The sequence below is a fragment of the Takifugu rubripes genome, chromosome 9 (assembly GCF_901000725.2).
Source record: "Takifugu rubripes chromosome 9, fTakRub1.2, whole genome shotgun sequence".
NCBI lineage: Eukaryota > Metazoa > Chordata > Actinopteri > Tetraodontiformes > Tetraodontidae > Takifugu > Takifugu rubripes.
Window position 1 is genome coordinate 10,570,984 of NC_042293.1, and position 17,626 is coordinate 10,588,609.

Consider the following 17,626-nt stretch of genomic DNA (forward strand, 5'->3'; position numbering starts at 1 on the left):
GGATAAAAAGATAAATTAATGTGAAACTCATCAACCAGATGCCTTTTAAAGGATTAAAAAAAATGACAGGAACAGGAATTTACTTGTGAGCTACTTTATTCTTAATAGCTTATTAATGTACAGAAGTTCATTACGGTGTATTTTCCCGAGTTTGCTGGTGTCTGATTTCAGCCGCTGCGCTGAATAATGTGAGAAAACATCTGCAGTTTCTGTCTAAGGTTTGACAGCTGTTTGAAAGCTCTTAGAGCTGCTGAAATGTTTAATGGCAGTTCATAGTCGAATTAAGTTACAATGTTTTATAGCCGCTGTTATCAGAGGGAGGGTTAGATGTTACCTCACTGCTTCCGTTTCTACCTTTGACTCAGTCGGCTTTAAACAACAATTAACCTCAAGCAAGTTAGTAGACGCGTTTAGCCACAGCCAGTGATGATTTTGTGTTTTAAATATTTAAGATGAAGTTTAAAAATAAAAATAAATGTATTCTATCCAGACATTTTGATCATCAACCATAAACTGCTTTAGTTTATCTTCAGGTAATAAGTGAGGTATTCTATGTACAGACTAACAGACTACAGAGATGGGAGAGGTAATCACACTTAAACCAACCTGTTCAGGTCTGCTAATGCAGGTTTAACTGACTAATAAATCACTAGACTCTCATCCTGGTGCTTCCTGCTGAGCCCTAAATTTCTCTGTATGTCTTATAGATTGATATTCAGCACCTCATCATCCTGTGAGAGCTCTCCTTCACGGTCCAGCTCTGTGTCCTTAAAGACGACTCTGGTCTTTGGCATTTTTGTGTCCTCTTCCTTCTCTTCTCTGTTGCCGTCTGTCTGCTCCTGGTCTTCCTCGTCACTGTCGTTCTCTCTGCTGTCTGGGATGATGACCACCTCCTCCTTTGCTTCGGGGTCGATATCCTCCTTGAACCAGACTGACTTGTACCCCTCGTCCTGTCGTCTGCCCTTGGTCAGAATGGGCCTCACTTCCTTTTCTTTGTCGTCGCTGTCTAAGCCCGACTGGCTCGCAGCATCATCTTGGACCAGCACTGAAGGCTCCTCTGGGCTCAGATACTTCTCCAAATCCCGTGCCATTGTGTCTGGCTCCACGGGCTGGATTATGGTTCCCCCATTGGGGCTGCCAGACCTAGTGCTGCTCCCATCTTCATCTTTACTGAAGGCATCGTTGGTGTACTGGATACCTTCCTTCTTACCACCCAAACCTTTATTCAGCTGTGGGGAAAACACATATGAGAGGAGGAAGGAAAAAAGCACCTTAAATGCTGTCTGAAAGCTTCATTTGGTGATCGAGAGCATCCAAAACAGGACAGAGCCGCCCAAACTCGTCCCACAATGTCCCAGTGAAGGCATCTTGACTTTTGAGTTTTTAAACTTACAGAGCTTTTAAACTGGTTGATTTCATGGAGCTTCTTCCAGTCCCCCCTGTCCCTTCGAATATGGATGATGAGAAAGGCAATTATAGCCAGGCAGACGCACAGCAGGACGCCCAGGGTTGCACCCAGCGCCACCATGTCGTTTGATCCGTAGCCCCCCGATGGCACAACCACTGCGAGGGAAAAACAGCCAGTCAACACAGTATATTTGACACCATAGACCTTTAAATCTACCTCTGTGCTGAACCTGAAGGCTGAAGGAGCTACAACAACTCTACTGAAGCCTGATGGATATTCAGATTTTAGATACGAAAACATCCAAACCCCAAATGCTAAACTAAATACTAGAATAAATACAGTCAACAACAATGCAAATAGGAAGTGAAAATAACACATGATATGGTTAATTCTATTACTGTTCTACCAGTTTGTTCTTAAATATTTAGCTTCTGTTTCAACACCTAAATCTTAATAACTTTGCATTTCCTTCCCAGCTTATAAGTAATAGTAGTTTAAACATTATTAGTCACTATGATCATCTCAAATTATAAGATACTTTTTACGGCATAAACATGCAGAAAAAGCAGATCCAAACGTGCCGGCGATGTTAATGTTAATTAGCTGTGTTTCAGGTCTGTTAGCACATGAGACTGTAGCAAATGTGGGTGGTGGGTCACTACCAATAGACCATGTTTTGGTCTGATCAAAGCAGCAAACTCTAGTCATTAATGGTTTTGTGCACCCAGGGCTAAACCTACAACTGAAACGTATGAAGAAAAAGAAGAAGGAGACACCCAGGTGATCTAAATGTCATTTTTGTAAGTGAGTTTCATCTTCATGCGAGATTAAATGTCAGAAAAGTGATTTTCCATGACTGAAGCTACACTGGGCAAGCCTTTTCCACCAAGCCAGTTCCAGCACTGGTTCAGCCTCCATGTAACATGAACCAGTTTGCATTTCCGCACTGTGACTTAAGATCCGCCATGACAACGTGTGTAAATCTCATCTTCTGAAGCTTGGATGTCACTTTAGCTCAACGCCTTTGACCTATTTCTTGGCATCCTTTCCTTTGCTGTTATGGAGGTCCATCACCATTCGGCCCCTCAGCTGCAGCTGGGATGTTATCTTTTCATGGTCTGACTTTAATTTTAGCTTCTTAAAATGGCATAATGTTTCACCTAACGGGTGATTTTAGCTTCCCTTACGTCGGCATGACGCTCACGGCAGCCTTTGTTAGGACTTTTTCTAAACGAAGCGAGTGTTGGTGCTACTTAGGATCCAGTCTGGTTCCTAATAGCTACTTGGCTTGCAGAGAGGAGGTCCCAGAGGAGGGAAGAACTGGAACAAGAACTGACTTGGTCGAAAAGGCCCGAGAGAGATAAACACCTGTTAGAGGGAGAGCTGTGTTGGCCGTAGGGACAGTTCCATTACTGGTTGGACTGGGTTCAGCGGTTGTATTACTGTCTTGAGTCGAGGACTTGGTGGTGGACAAACTGGGGTGGTTCGTGGTCCTGGAAGGAGTAGTCGTGAAACCGGTACCATCTGTAGGCTCACTGGGTTTGGTGGTGGTGCTGGAGGGAGTAGTCGTCAAACCAGGACCATCTGTGGGCTCACCGGGTTTGGTGGTGGTGCTGGAGGGAGTAGTCGTCAAACCAGGACCACCTGTGGGGTCACCGGGTTTGGTGGTGGTGCTGGAGGGAGTAGTCGTCAAACCAGGACCACCTGTGGGGTCACCGGGTTTGGTGGTGGTGCTGGAGGGAGTAGTCGTCAAACCAGGACCACCTGTGGGGTCACCGGGTTTGGTGGTGGTGCTGGAGGGAGTAGTCGTCAAACCAGGACCGCCTGTGGGGTCACCGGGTTTGGTGGTGGTGCTGGAGGGAGTAGTCGTCAAACCAGGACCACCTGTGGGGTCACCGGGTTTGGTGGTGGTGCTGGAGGGAGTAGTCGTCAAACCAGGACCACCTGTGGGGTCACCGGGTTTGGTGGTGGTGCTGGAGGGAGTAGTTGTCAAACCAGGACCACCTGTGGGGTCACCGGGTTTGGTGGTGGTCACTGACGGGGTAGTCGTTAAGCCGGTGCCGTCCGTGGAACTACTGGGGCTGGTTGGGGAAACGTGATCTGTGGTCTTGTCTTTTGTGGTGGTCGGTGGGACAGTGGTGGTTTTCGGACCTGGGAGGAGAACACACTTTTATGTCCCCGCTTACTCTGGAACTGGGAGGTCTTTCAGTCTGGATGCAAAGTGAACTGAGCAAAAACAAATGGTTAATGAAAGATGTCCTCAGTCCAACTGTCTTTGTGTCCTCACCGTCTAGGCTAATGCAGCACAATTGTCCAATTTCAATCCCTGAATGTAAGACTGACTGGTGCGTGCTCCCCTCCCCCACAGCGCTGGCCATGTGCAACTGTGACTCACCCCATCATGATTAGCTACAATGATCGAACGAACTCCAAAGACCTGAATGACGCAAGGCGGCCACAGGTATTCTGTGGTCAAGGACATGGACCGTTCTAGGAGTGATGTGAGAGACGCGGCTCTTCCTCTGTTTGGAAACCCTGCGCAGACCTTTTCCCCCTACCTGATTTGACCTCCAGCAGCAGCTCAGCTGTAGCAGTTTCGTCATTATACGTATCTTTTGCCACCACCTGCAAGTGCAAAGACCAAGCTGAATATACTGCTAATCATTTACCAGGACCTTCACAGCCTGACGTCATCTTACTTGCAGATTTAATGTGGCCTCTGTGAGATTCTTTGTCATGAACAGGTAGCCCCCGACGATGGAGAAATTGCTGTTGCCATCAATGTAGTAAATAATGTTGGGATTTAGACCCTTAAAAAAAAGATGAGCACTTGATATCAAACACAGACATGGAAATTTTTTAAAAATGTCGTTTCAGGGTAATTCCAGTAATCAACATTACAACAGGAGCAAAACATTTCCCAAAGATGTGGTTTAGGCGTAAGTTTAGAATTGGGTCAGGGTCTGTGGACTGCTTTATTCCCACAAGGGTCCTCATAAAGATGGTACACTTGTGTATGAGGGAGCTGTGACTGAGAGCTCAGCTGCTGGTTTACCCCCGTGGCAGCGTAGTCAGCGTCTGTGGCAAGGAACTGCAGGGGCTCGTTCTTCATGTCCATCGCCATAATGCCCACGCCGGTGACGGTGCCCTGGTACCGAGGACTCTGAAACGTTGGGAGATGCAGACTCTCCACCAGCACGTTGATGGTGACGGAGGTGGAGGAGACCTGAAAGGTGTTGATCTTCTGAGCGGCCTGTGAGAGGAAGGACAACGCGTTGGAAAACAGACACAGAATTCTGAACACTCATTAAAAATAGGATGATGATGATGATGAGGAGGAGGAGGATGCTGTATTTACCAGCACGGTCAGAGTAATGGTCTCTAGTGTGTCGGCTTCTTTCTGCATGCTAATGTTGCCCGTGATGGGGTCAATCTGAAAAAGGTTGCCATCATCTCCTGAAACACAGACGTGAGATGATTTGACTTGCAGACGCTTGCGTTGTAGTTTGAAACCTTTAGAACAAACGTGCACTGCTCACCCCCCAAGATTGTGTATGTTATCTCCTCATTAATCCCAGAGTCCCCATCGATGGCATATAGGGGTCCAGGATTCAGCTTTAAAGGTTCAGTCTGCAGAGGAGAAAATGATCATTAAATAAAGATGTGAATCCAATTAATCAGCATCCATTCGGGCTGGTGGCGGAGCATCGGCACCTCTTTCTTATTTAAGGTGACCCGGCCAGTGTAACCAGAGCTGGAGCAGATCAGATTGGTCCCGGCCTCGTACACGGTGCAGGGCTGGAACCAAGGCGGCCTATTGTCCACGTCAAGAATGGTAATCTCTATAGTGGTGGAGGTGTTGTAGGATGGACTGACACCAGGCAACGTGTCCTGCGATGAAGGAAATGACAAATTAGAATGAGGTCACCATTCATGCGCCGGAGGGGATCCATTATTGGCAGCTTAAACACAGGCTGAAGCTAAGGATGGAACATTAAAATGCTCATACTCTGAGAATGAACGAAATGGGTGAAATCTGTGGTTATAACCAACACTTACCTGAACGAACAACGTGAGCGAGACGTTTTTGACTTTGTCGTAATCCAGAAGTGACTGGACGAGGATTTCCGGGACAGTAGGTGACGAGAGCTTAAAGCCGCTCTGCAAAAACATTTTAAAAGAAGCTGCATATATTTCTGTTCTCTATGTTGAAACAACCCAAAGAAAAGCAGGAAAAATGGCGTACAGTTTCTCCGTCCAGTCTGTAGTAGAGATCAAGCTTGTCTAAATCCTGGGCCTCAACCCGTCCCAACACTGTGTTCTCAGGAGACAGCTGGAAAACACCGCTCAAGTTATTATTCCAGAACACACATTTACTCATGGAGAGATCTGCAAAAGAGGTCTTTTCCTCAGCGTCTTACCTCACTGACGTTGAACTGGTAGACTGTCTGTGGAAACACCGGAGGGTTGTCGTTCACATTGGCCACGACTACAGTAACGCTGAAGGAAACCTGGAGCCAAAGAAAAACACTGTCAATATGGTCTTTGTTTTTTTTTAAAAGGAAACAGACAACAATGCTGGGGGGTTAGGCCCATTCCTCGAGGGCCGCAATCCAGAGGGATCCACCTGAGTTTCCACTTGCCATGGTGAAAGCTGCCTGGGAGGACAGAAAACCCGGTTGGATTGTGGCCCTCGAGGACTGGGGACTGGGGACTGGGGACTGGGGGACCCCATCCCCGTAGGCATTAAGGGGTCAGGAAGTGAAATGTATCCCCAACAGAAAGACGCAATTTATCGCTCACTTAATTTTAAGATGAAATTTTACCGGACTGCTTGCGGGTTTTTGGCAGACCAGTCCAGCGGTAAGAGTTGTGTATTGCTGTAAAAAACAAAAGCAATAATCATTATTATATATATATATATATTTCTGGACGAGTTCATAGCTCCTTAGTTCTATCAGATTCAAGTGGTGTTACCTCAGCATCGAAAACTATGGCAGCGAGCAGCTGGGTACCATTTAAAAAGAATGGGTTGACAGAGCCTTGAGGAGGATTCAGCCTCAATGTCGCCCCGGGAGGGATGTCAATTGTCGTCACGAGATCGCCCACATTGTTGTTTTCTGGAATTTCTAGAGCGCTAGATTCCGGACAGGCTGTTGGGAGAGAAGAATGCCCATTTTAAAGACAGAGAGGTCAGAGGTCAAACTGAAACACGAGCAGAATAATTTAAACAGTAAATTATGTAAAAACTGTATATTTGCCGCCATCACACGAGTTATGTAATCAAGTCTAATTGCTTTACAGTTCCTGATTCAGAAACTTGCCACTGGCTGTGGTCATTCGAGTAGATTTCCAACTTTCTCACTTATATCATTTTCAATCTGATGTAGTTTTTACCATTTGTCACAGAATAAAACCAGAACGGGTCAAACAATAGATAAGACCTCCCCGGCCTCACGGCGCGAGGCTCCACCAAGCCTCTCCTCTAACTCCCTCTGGATTCAGTTAGACAACCAGATGATTTTCATATAAAAGTGACCGATAAAAACAAGGGCTCACCGTCCTGGGCCTGAATGGACGCTTGAAGCTGACTCAGAACCAGAAAAGCCAAGAAGGTGGTCACCGTCAGGTGCGAATGACTCCCCTCCATGTCTCCGTCCTGTATGAGCCGATAGTCAGCCGTCTGTCCGCTGCTATCTGCTCGGTTTTATGGCCTCGGTGGACTTTTCCCCGTTATAAAACACAACAGGCACAGCTGTTTGCTCAAAAGTCATAACAGGTTTGAGATTTTTCTAACTAAAGGCTTCAAATCGGTTTGATCTGTGACACTTCGGGGGCGTAGCTGAGAATTAATAACAATGTTTCTGTACTAAATATAACATCAACTTCATACAGTTACAAACCATCATGTTTTTGACAGTTATCAAAAGTTCATGTGCAATAACTTGGTTTATGGTTGGTAACAACATCAGTTCGAGAGTAACAAAGCACTAAACACAATAAAAGTGGAATAATAAAAAATAAAAGTGAACATCATTTATTGCATTCATGCATCTAGACACCATCTCCATACAGTCAGCTCTGTTGTTCATACATCAATCAGCCACATTAAGACCACCTCCCTTACGTTGTGTTGACCCCGCCCCCCTCCCCATCAATTCATCCCTGACCTGTTGAGGCATGGACTTCCCCAGACCATCCCCCCTTCCCCCTGGTTGCTGGCGCCAGAATGTTAGCAGCACACCCTTTGACGTCTCTGATCTATGGGTGGGGTCTGCGAGGGATTTGGAGTTTGGAGGCAAACTCGTCACCTTAAACTGGTTGTTTTGCTCCTCAAGCTATTCCTGAGCCGTCCTTCACGAATGGGTGCAAGGTCTGCACCAGCACGGGGAGGTGCAACGTGTCAATGTGACGTCCACATCAACGGCCACCGGCTTGCCTTTGATGCATGATTGGTCAGACCAGACACCTCTTTTCCATTGTACTGTGGTGCTATTCTGATGCTCATGTCCCCCACCAGCAGCGTGAGCTACAGTAGCTCCTCTGCTAGACTCGATTACCTTGGCCAGCCTCACATCTGTTGCTAGTTCACCAGCTCACAGCGCAGACCGGGAACACCTGTCTACTACCATGTCAACAGAAATGTCCGTTTGTGCTACCTGGTAACTATGTCAGTAAATATCAATCATCATCAATCTCTCTCTGATAACAGAATCTGAAGGAGTGTTTAAGAAAAGCCTTTAAAAAACTGGAATGATGAAAAAGGCTGTGACTTTTAATGACTGTTTGACAGGAGGTAAAACTGACAGGATGATGTTTTTTAGCTCCTGTCAACAACTTCATACACACTTGGGACGTTCTGAAACCTGAGAAATGAACCGTACTTGAATCTTGATTCTAAATTAAGTAACCAAAGTCAAATCCAAAGACACAAAAGTGCAGAAAGCAGCAGCTGCAATAAAGGTCTTTAATATGCTGACGTCATTTTGTCCAGATACTTTATGGAGATATGCTGAATAAAGTGAAGTGGCTGTAATTCTTTTCTAAACAGGAAATAGCACATTCTTGTAAAATCTCTGACTAAAGAATGGAAAAGCTGATATCAAGTCATGTAATTATGCTGGTGTACAGATATTAAATGATCAAAACTGATTAAATGTAACAGTAACACCAAATCAACCAACATCATTGTGAATTCTTCTGACCACCATACAATGTGCTCCCCAATATGTGAGGTCTGTACATTCTAAATACGAAACAATATTTTTGTATCTTGGTTTTAAGTGTAATATCTCACTGATCCACCTGGAGGTGTGTGGCATGAGCTTCTCCACAGGTAAAAAGGGAGAACAACTAAAGACCCGGAGGTCCCCCTAAAACATAATTTAATAAAACCTCTCAACATTTGACATGATGGGAACTTCTTGTTGTCTTCGTTAATCTCTGCAGAGCGTCTCACAGGTCGCTCGGCCAGTCAGATGGACACATGTACTGTTTCAGCAGCAGGTTCACCCTCTCCGTGTTGCCCCCCGCCCCACTGTGGATGCAAAAATAATCAACAACCATCACCGAAAGTTCTTCTGATTACACACTCGTAAAGAATTTGCAGTCATGGGATCAGCAGGTATATATGTTTGACGTGTAGGTCTCCAAAAAACGTGCGAGTTTGTCAGATGGTGACTGATAAATTCTGTGTTTTAGAGCTACCCACCTCTTCTTGAAGCCTTGCATGCGCTGCAGGAAGGCACAGAGGGAGCTGTGTTTGGCCCTGGAGCGCAGGAACTCTGCATATCTGTTGGAGAACTCCAGGTCTCCCAGCTGCCTCCTGCGGTCTGGACCAGCAGAAAGCAGCTGCCTGAAACCACCAAAGACACATTTCGGATGACCTTTTACAGCACATACATTTCATTTTGTAAAATCTATTTTTAGGGCTCTTTCGAAGCTCTGGGCATCTGCATCTTAATAACAGTGAGATTTATTGACCAGAAATAAAGAACCCACCTGAGTCTGGCCTCCAGAAGAGCATCAAGAGGGTCCAAAAATGGGGCGTCCATGTGTCTGACGCGAGACAGGAAACTTCCCACCTCATCTTCATCTCTGAGGACATTAAAAAAAAAAAAACCTTTTATTCCAAAACTGATCAGAAGACCCGAACTTTGATGTTGAGTTTGGTTTACCTGACAGGAAGTGATGAAACCAAATAGACGAGGGTCGCCAGCAGGACTACCTGGACGGACAGCATCGTGCCGACGTCTAAGATGAAGCGTTTCTGAGACAAGACAAGCAGATTCTGTCACACAGAAGAAGAACATCTGGATCTGTTGCGCTCCGGTGAAAGCAGAGTGAGACTCACCTGCACAGATCCCGAGCCCAGGTCAGCCGGCCTCCTTTTGTACCCCCCCGGTTATCAACCCCCCCAGCCAACTTTATGATTCTGATTATTTAACGTGTCAACACTTGGAGCGGGGAGTCAGATATTCCAGCTGCAGTTTCCTGAAATCTCAGAGTGATTATCGGGTTTTACTTCCTTAATGAGATCTAATCACCCGGGGGAGATAACTGGATGTGTGCTCACATGACAACACCCCCATATGGATGAAGAGTATTGATCCGGTTACATGCAAAGTGTTTAGACTCCCATAAATGCATTAAAACAGAACTCGATTACAAATATTGTTTGTGCACGGGGTTGGTTTCATCTAGGTCAATGTTCCAGGCAACATTTTCATAATTACATTTTTAAAAATCAGTTTCATACTTTTTTGTGCTGTAACAGCATTTTAAAGTTCTCTTCAAAAGCCCAGAATACGAATTATGGCGCCATCTAGTGGAATGCTGGAACAGTAGACGAGAGCTGTTATGCAGTACATCTCAAAACCACAGTGAATTTTATATTAATTATGTGTTGTAGGTGTAACAGGGTTGGAAAATACCTTGAAGATTTTGAAAAATATTGGAATCCTAAAAAGAAAAACTGATGCGGCTGTGACACTGTGAGGTCCACAGCCACCACCTCAAGGTGAAAATCCACCCACAACAGGAGGAAAGCAAACATCCCATCAACATCCAGACAGCAAACAATGAGGAGAATTCAAAGAGCGGATTTATTTCCTACACCTGAAGCTCTGCAACACAGCACAGAACACAAGCTGAAGAGTTAAATACGTGTTTTATTCCTGATGAAGAAAGAGCTACAGCAGAAAGGTTACAGGTCAGGGTACAGCAAGAGGTCGACTGATCTAGTGGATCGAACTGGGATTAATGTTTCAGAACAAACTGATGCGTCTAAATGCCAAAATTGTAAAACAGAATAAAATCACTCTAACATTGTGTCATTATAATAAAGTGTGCATAGTTGCTAATAAAACTAGCCTGCTAACCTAAGGAAGCTAGATTCAGGAAAAGTCTGCAAGGAAACCAAAGGCTTAGTAGAATATGTACTGTGTTCTACCTGAGACTAGCATTTCTGTTAGTTACAGTAACAGCAAATAAATCAGGTCTCATCATTACGTCATAAATCATTAGCTGTGTTCTATCTGCTACTTGCAGTGGGTGAGGTCATAAACGTTCTACACCGCCCACACCTGCTCAGAGGCCAGTGTGTTAGCACTGAGCTAACATCTACAGAAGCACATAAATCATCAGCAACTAGTTTGTCAGTTTAATAGTTGGTTCAAATACATTCAATGTAAATAACAGAGAAAAATGCTGAACTGATTGAATGTCACTTCAGCTGTCGGTTATCAGTCGACCTCTGCGTGCACGTCAAACACATTTGGTCGACTGTTTTGTTGCGGTGGTGGTGGTGGGGGGGGTTACCGTAAGCATTCACACAGAATAACCACATCAACACGAACAAGACTTTGGGCATGCAGAGACCTGTTTCTTCTGTCCTGAGGAGCAGTTACATCACTGAATTCTGGCTGGATGAGAAATCAGCCACTGATTCGCTCCCGCGTCTGAGTCCCGCTCAGTTTTAGCACAGAGGAAGGAAACAGGTTGGCCAGACGTCAAACGTCCGCACCCAGCCCACCCAATGCTGATACTCTACTTCCTGTTTGGTCAATCTCAGAAGTTTAAATTCCAGATGGATTAAATGACGCTTAACAGCACAGCATGCAATTAATATTTGGTATATTTTGAACCACCTTGAAGTCACCTTTATCTTTGCTGTGACTAGAATCAGTGGGAAAAAACAGAAACATCGGTTTACAGGGGACGGCGCTACGTTAAACTTGTTCTCCTGTGACACCACAGTCGAACATCAACACCAGACGTCACACCTTTAATTCGTTCAACACTAAGCTGTTGACCCTTTCGATAAAATTCTGCTCTTTTGTGGTGAGATTGTAGAGACACACACACACACACACACACAGACACAGACACACACACACACAGATAAAAACAGTGTGTAGTTGAAGATCCTGGTCCAACCCAGGTATTTAAAAATGCTACATTTTTGACCCATAATCTCATGTTGTGCTATGAGTTCTGGTCAAAAGTTGCACATGGGGGAGCCAACAGAACCGGCCCTGCTTCTGCAAGAGTTTAGACTGAGGTCACATCTCGTTGCTTGTAATGAGTTGTGTTTGATTCTTTTCTGCAGCCACGCCCGGAAAAAAAGATCAAAGTAACTGATTTTGGTTGTGTTTTCCTCCCCTCGAGCTCATTAAGAGGCCAGGAAAGCAACATCAGGGCGTCCGCTTTAGTGATCTGCCTGATTTGGGAGAATTATCTTAAATGTCAGTGTGGTTCTGGAGACATTTTTATGTATAATTATATGCAATATCTATTTACTATAACTGATGTATTTTCCTAAAACTTAACATTTGACATGATGGGAACTTCTTGTTGTCTTCGTTAATCTCTGCAGAGCGTTAACAAATCTAGTAAACAAATCTATTTAAAAGAGAAAATAAGCTAATTTTTTTTTTTTTAAAAAAAGACCCAAAGCAGAAATGGGTCAGAAGGTAGACAAATGAGACCAGATGTGAGTCCACTATAGCGGAACAGGAAAGACTCCAGTGTTTGACAGGAAGTGGCAGGACCGGGGGGCTATATTGCACAAGGGTTGGTGAGATCCTCAAACACGGTTGGCTCTTCAATCCCTCGTGCGAACAGTTTGATCAACTGGCAGTGCACTCTGGGAAACAGAAGAAATACACTCAGCGTGGCTCACAACAGGAAGTGAGGAGCGTGCCGATGGCTGTGGTACCTGACGTCGATGGCCGTGTGGGTCAGGATTTCGCCGTCGCAGTTCCAGCTGCTGTAGGCGGGGGTGCATCCACAAGCCGGGTGGTCTCGACAGATCTGGCTGAAGATTTGCCGTTTGCCGTTCTCCCGTAGGTCCAGCTCCAGGTCCGAGTCACTCTGGCAGTGACGAGGCGTGAAGCAGAAACGCCGCACTCGGTGGACCTCCACGAAGTTCAGGTCAAACTGGACCGAGCCAGTAGAAGAAAGGGCATTAAAGGAGAGTAGAAGGGCAAATCCCAACGGAAACTGAGACGTGACGCGGAACGCCGGATGATTACCTGATCATCTTTGCTGGTGTGTCGGAGGAGGTGTCTCAGGAAGTCGAATCGGGAACATTTGCGGACCAGGATGAGGTCAGTGGTGCCGTCGGCCAGGTGAGCGGCAGGTGAGAGGCCTTTGGGACTACGGGGACACGCGCAGCTCATGCTGGCCGCATTTATAGCCAGGAACTTCCCTCGGATCGTCCTCCACTCCATGTCGCTCTCTGGAAACATAAACACAAATCATAAACACAAACAGTACACAACTATTTATGCAGTTCTAACTCGCTAACGCTGATGTGATCACACTCACCGCTCTCTGACGCGATGTCCATCTTGTACCTCTCAGCGCTCTCAGAATGTTTCTCTCCATTGTGTTGACATACAGAACATCTGGACAAGGAGGAGAAAAGAACAAATCTGTCGTCTACTTCCTCTTTCCTTGTGTTACACCGGACCAACGAGGGTGGTTGGCAGGTTAACACGTCAGCCCCCCCTGAACAGATCACAGTGACCACTTCGCTAGTCTGGCCTGTTGGAGTAAGATATCAGATTTGTGTTCTCACTCACCCGGAGTGACACCTGCCAGGGTCTCTGGGTGTTCCTATGATGTCTCTGGCGGGCAGGTAGGACACCGATCCCTCGTAGTAATGATGGGTCAGGAACATCTTCACACCTGAGAGTCAAGAGAAAGTCCATCCAGGGTCGTGTGGGGGTGCTGGAGCCAAGCCCAGCGAACACTGGGATACGTTTTGGGTGTTTTAGAGGGTTTTAATTTGGCAACTGAACCCAGAACCTTCTCGCTATGAGATGATTTTGCTTTCTTGATTTGGGACAAATGGTTTCACATTAAAAATCCAGCCTTTCCAGGCAAATCACTGAAAGCTCATTTAAGATTTGAAGAACATCTTGATGTTTCTAAAGTCACAATGTTTTGGCTAGTTTTCCCGCTGTTTCATGTTTCCTTTTTCTCTTCTTGATGGTAGCATCTCTACCTGACAGGTCGTATCTGGCTGGTCCCATCCACCTCTTCCTCTCGCTGTCAGTTAGCACGTCACCATAGAAACCATACCCCAGCAGAGAGACGGAGTATCGCAGGAACGTGTTGTTGTGGTGGACTGAGCACACGTCCATCGACTGAGAGTCCCCTGAACACACATAAGACGCAGTCCAACAAACTCAGAGGGCATCGTAATAAAATAAAGCCAAACTGTGAAATAGCTGACACAAACAGATCGTGATAAATTTGGTAAAATGTTGTAAAAGGCCTCTCAGTATAATGATTAATGCTGCAGGAGGCGTCGTGAGGTCACGTGACTCACCCACGATGATGTGCAGAGCAGAGGTCACGGGGTCGTTGGTGCCAACAGTGGCAAAGCAGATACAGTCTGTTGAGCCTGAAACAAACACACAGAGCTGTCAAGAGATCCAGCGGATCCTTTCACAGAAGCGGAGTATTCTGTAAAGGAGAGTTTCAACGCCTGCTCTGGCTACAGCAGGCAGAAACTGGGCAGCAACCAAAGGGACTTTAAACCCGAGGGGTTTTATTTCTGACCTGCGGGAATGATTCCGATGCGAAGCGAGCAGGGAAGCAGGGTTTCCTCTGGAGAGTTTAGATTTCTACCGTTGTCTGCCTGTGTTCTCCAGATCAGACCGTGGATGATCTCACTGAACATTCCATCGCCGCCGACGCACACCACCCTGCACGGGGAGTCCAACCTCCATGACGTCATCTGATCAGCGTGGTCTGTATTGTTATAACAGTTAAGTGCTGACCCTCACCCGTCAAACTTCTTCAGCTCTGCCTGCGTCTTCAGGTGATCCCTGGCATGGTTGGCATAATCGGTCACTATGACAACAGGGCGGACATAAAACTGTTTATAAGGGCAACAAAACCAACACCCACGCACACAGGAAGTGATTCAGGAAGCACGAACCGATGACGTGCGTGCGGATGCCGGCCTGTGCAAACAGCGGCGCGACCTTTAGCTCGTAGATGTGTTTGCCCTTCCTCTTCCCACCGTAGGGGTTGATGTAGACCAGCAGGTGTTTGGGTCTGCTGGCTGAGGGGAACAAGAAGGACTTATTCTGCAGCGGTCACAAGCCTGCCACGTGCACGTGTGTTGGCATTAAGTCGTACTGGTAGCTGCAAGCTGCTCCCTGATGCTGCTGATCCACAGCTGACACAGGGCCTCGTCTGGACAGGCGAAGGTGACCTCAGCGCACCGCCAGCGGTGGCGCTGACACCTCTCCACATACAGCACTGGACGGAAGGGACACAAGCACAGGATCAAAACTGATGATGTGTACTGACAGTATTTTGGTGGAATATAATCACTGGCTTCAGAAAAGAAGGTTGAAGCAGTGAATCTGCCCTCCTGATGAAACCACTTACGCTCACAACCTTGAACGGAGCTGCCAACAGTGTCGAGTTAACCCCTCACACCTTGCAGATGTTCCTACAGTCTTTACCTGTAAAGGCCTGCCTGCAGTCCTTTCCTTCTCTCTCTTTAATCTTTTTCCAGCTGCCATCGTCTCTGTTCTCCTCCTCTTCCTCTCTCACGGCGACGATCTCTGAGACGGGCACGTTGTGACACACACCTGACCCAAACACACACAGATGAACACATGGGTATTAGCAAATAACCCCATGTTTACTCTGACGCAGTGATGTTAATGTTTTAATTAAAGAAATAAAACAAGTATGCATCCTGGGGAGAGAGGACTTTTATTAAATCAACATGAAACCTACAGAATGTGGACATCAAACCTGAATAAACTGTAAGTTTGAATCCCTACAGTCCATCTTTTTCTATGCAAACACTTTATCAATCAGTTGTCAATACAGGCTACTCACTTGTTCATCACCCCTGTCCCAAGCTTGTGTCATGTGACAGCAGAGGTAAGGTCACATGACCACAAACAAAACTGCAGACTAAGGTAACACTTTTATCATCATTCATGGTTTGTTGATATCAATTTTTCCAGCAGGAAGAAGAAATAAGATATTAGCGTTGAGGTTTGAGAAGAGCAGCAGCTAGTTTTCTACAAACTAACCAACTACAGCAGAACAGCTCCAGCTATTCAGCCAAATCTACACATCACACACGGACCAGGAGCAGCAAAGAGGACGCCATGTTTCTCCTGGATTTGATGTGTGGCCTCGAGGACAAGAGAGGATCATCTATAAAGTCTCCAGTTATATTCCAAATGTAGGATAATTAAGGGAGTCTGGAATTTCCGGTCCAGTCTCCTTTTTTTCCTTTTAAGGCTCCAAGTTTAGAATTTCCAATTAAAAACTACAAATGTTTTTTTCCATTTCGTAATACAACTACATGATGAATATCAGGACACATCAAATACAAAAACATGTTCTCACAGCAGCACCACAAACCACTTTAACCTGCATTCAGCAGGCGGAGGAGGCTCACAGCATCGTATTCTCCTACCTGAATCTGTCCGACGAGAGAATGAAGGAACGCAAAACCCTGCAGGAGAACCATAAAGTTACCAAATACTCCAGAGACCAGTTGCACAGCTCAGTGGGGAAATGTTGCACTGATTCAGCCCCAAATCAGCTCAAGCAGCCTATAGCCAATCTAATCTGAGACATTTGTGCTGCCCTGTCTAAGGAAACAATGTGTGAACATTAGTGTGTTCACTTTTCAGGCACTATTAGCATTCTGACCTACATACAGAATTATTTAAATGCTCATTAGCCTTAAACACACAGCAGGAATGCTGGAGAAATGGAGATGTGTCTGTTACAGCCTGGGTCTTGAGGGTTCTAGGTATTGCAGGTTCTAGGTCAGAGGTCAACTCTGCAGCCAGATGCCATATTATGTTAACTGAAAACACCGTTCTGCCCTAAGAGTACTCAAATGTACAACTAAAATCTCAAATAACTGTGGTACAAGTGTAGTTATTCCGCAATAAAAACAACAGGAAAGAATCATATAAACTCGTGCAAGCTTTGCATTGAAGCTTTGCAACACGCTCCGTTGTATTAATTGCCTAGCATCGGGTGCCATTTTATACACCAATATTTATTATCTCCACTTAAAAACACATAGTTAATTGAGCGTCCATGTCCTCCATGTTCTCTTTGTCCTTTGCTTATCGCGCACGACGTCGTGGCGCGTTAAAGGCCGATAATAAAGCGGAACATTCAATGGAACCCGAGTCCGACAGCGGTCTTGTGTGAACCTTACTGGGTCTGAAAGGATGGTACACTGGGCTGCTGCTCCGTCTCTTCCATGTGAGCACGGAGCGGCTCAGACTCACATCGTACGCGGTGTTTCTGACGCGGAGCTCGGATAGAAGCAGCAGCCTGTTCGGCTTCTCCATCTGGGTCCGTCCGCTCGACACCGTCCGTCAGCCCGCAGAGGAGACAGTGGCAGCCTCAGGAAGGTTACCTACGTCCGGGCATGTTCTATCCGTGGGTTCCAAGAGGCACCCAGCCCTGAAAATACACGACGGTCTTGAAGACAATGTTGGGACCGTCTAGCGGATTCTGGCTGGGGATGTTTTTCTGACAGATAGCGGTTTTTACCGGAAGTTGCAGGCTGAGTTGCATTTACGTACAGTAAAGAAAAATGGAATTTTACAACTCCTACTTTAGAAACTCATTCGTGTATCTCAGCAATACACATGTCAAAGACTGTGCGGTGAAATAACCAGAATAGTCAAATTAATTCAGAAA

The 17,626-nt window shown here is 45.9% G+C and overlaps 2 protein-coding genes across 5 annotated transcripts; both read right to left on the reverse strand.

Moving 5' to 3' along the window:
* Window positions 1-78: 78 nt before the first annotated feature.
* On the reverse strand, window positions 79-7,106 carry cdhr5b (cadherin-related family member 5b). Of its 3 annotated transcripts, XM_029841551.1 has the most exons (16): window positions 6,968-7,106; window positions 6,386-6,561; window positions 6,235-6,288; window positions 5,830-5,919; window positions 5,655-5,741; window positions 5,468-5,569; window positions 5,123-5,299; window positions 4,948-5,038; window positions 4,767-4,864; window positions 4,464-4,661; window positions 4,108-4,218; window positions 3,967-4,033; window positions 2,777-3,559; window positions 1,394-1,563; window positions 688-1,229; window positions 533-649 (listed from the first exon to the last, which is right to left on the reverse strand). In XM_029841551.1, exons 1-15 carry the CDS (start codon window positions 7,056-7,058, stop codon window positions 702-704), a joined length of 2,823 nt encoding a protein of 940 aa, XP_029697411.1. In that variant the 5' UTR covers window positions 7,059-7,106; the 3' UTR covers window positions 533-649; window positions 688-701. The 3 variants fall into 3 exon arrangements, with proteins under 3 accessions (XP_029697410.1, XP_029697412.1, XP_029697411.1); XM_029841550.1 differs by having other exon boundaries at window positions 79-1,229; XM_029841552.1 differs by lacking the exon at window positions 2,777-3,559 and having other exon boundaries at window positions 79-1,229.
* Window positions 7,107-10,558: 3,452 nt separating this feature from the next.
* Window positions 10,559-17,481, reverse strand: LOC101075523 (ceramide kinase). 2 transcript variants are annotated; one of them, XM_029841176.1, is made up of 14 exons: window positions 17,136-17,481; window positions 16,374-16,412; window positions 15,397-15,525; window positions 15,065-15,187; window positions 14,862-14,987; window positions 14,707-14,773; window positions 14,480-14,625; window positions 14,247-14,321; window positions 13,920-14,072; window positions 13,495-13,600; window positions 13,238-13,317; window positions 12,943-13,148; window positions 12,627-12,847; window positions 10,559-12,554 (listed from the first exon to the last, which is right to left on the reverse strand). In XM_029841176.1, the coding sequence occupies exons 1-14, from the start codon at window positions 17,269-17,271 to the stop codon at window positions 12,467-12,469; spliced, it is 1,695 nt and encodes a 564-aa protein (XP_029697036.1). In that variant the 5' UTR covers window positions 17,272-17,481; the 3' UTR covers window positions 10,559-12,466. The 2 variants fall into 2 exon arrangements, with proteins under 2 accessions (XP_029697036.1, XP_003967637.2); XM_003967588.3 differs by lacking the exon at window positions 16,374-16,412 and having other exon boundaries at window positions 17,136-17,480.
* Between the last annotated feature and the right edge of the window lie 145 nt (window positions 17,482-17,626).

Excerpts from the sequence above, each read along its gene's own strand:
- cdhr5b (XM_029841550.1), bottom strand. The coding sequence starts at position 7,058 with ATGGAGGGGAGTCATTCGCACCTGACGGTGACCACCTTCTTGGCTTTT. Across the intron at positions 5,039-5,122 it reads TCACCTTAAATAAGAAAGAG|ACTGAACCTTTAAAGCTGAA; the intron begins GTGCCGATGCTC and ends TCTCCTCTGCAG. Across the intron at positions 3,560-3,966 it reads GCTGCTGGAGGTCAAATCAG|GTCCGAAAACCACCACTGTC; the intron begins GTAGGGGGAAAA and ends TTCTCCTCCCAG.
- LOC101075523 (XM_029841176.1), bottom strand. The coding sequence starts at position 17,271 with ATGGAGAAGCCGAACAGGCTGCTGCTTCTATCCGAGCTCCGCGTCAGA. Across the intron at positions 16,413-17,135 it reads GTACCATCCTTTCAGACCCA|GGTTTTGCGTTCCTTCATTC; the intron begins GTAAGGTTCACA and ends GTTCTCCTGCAG. Across the intron at positions 14,073-14,246 it reads TGCTCTGCACATCATCGTGG|GGGACTCTCAGTCGATGGAC; the intron begins GTGAGTCACGTG and ends ATGTGTGTTCAG.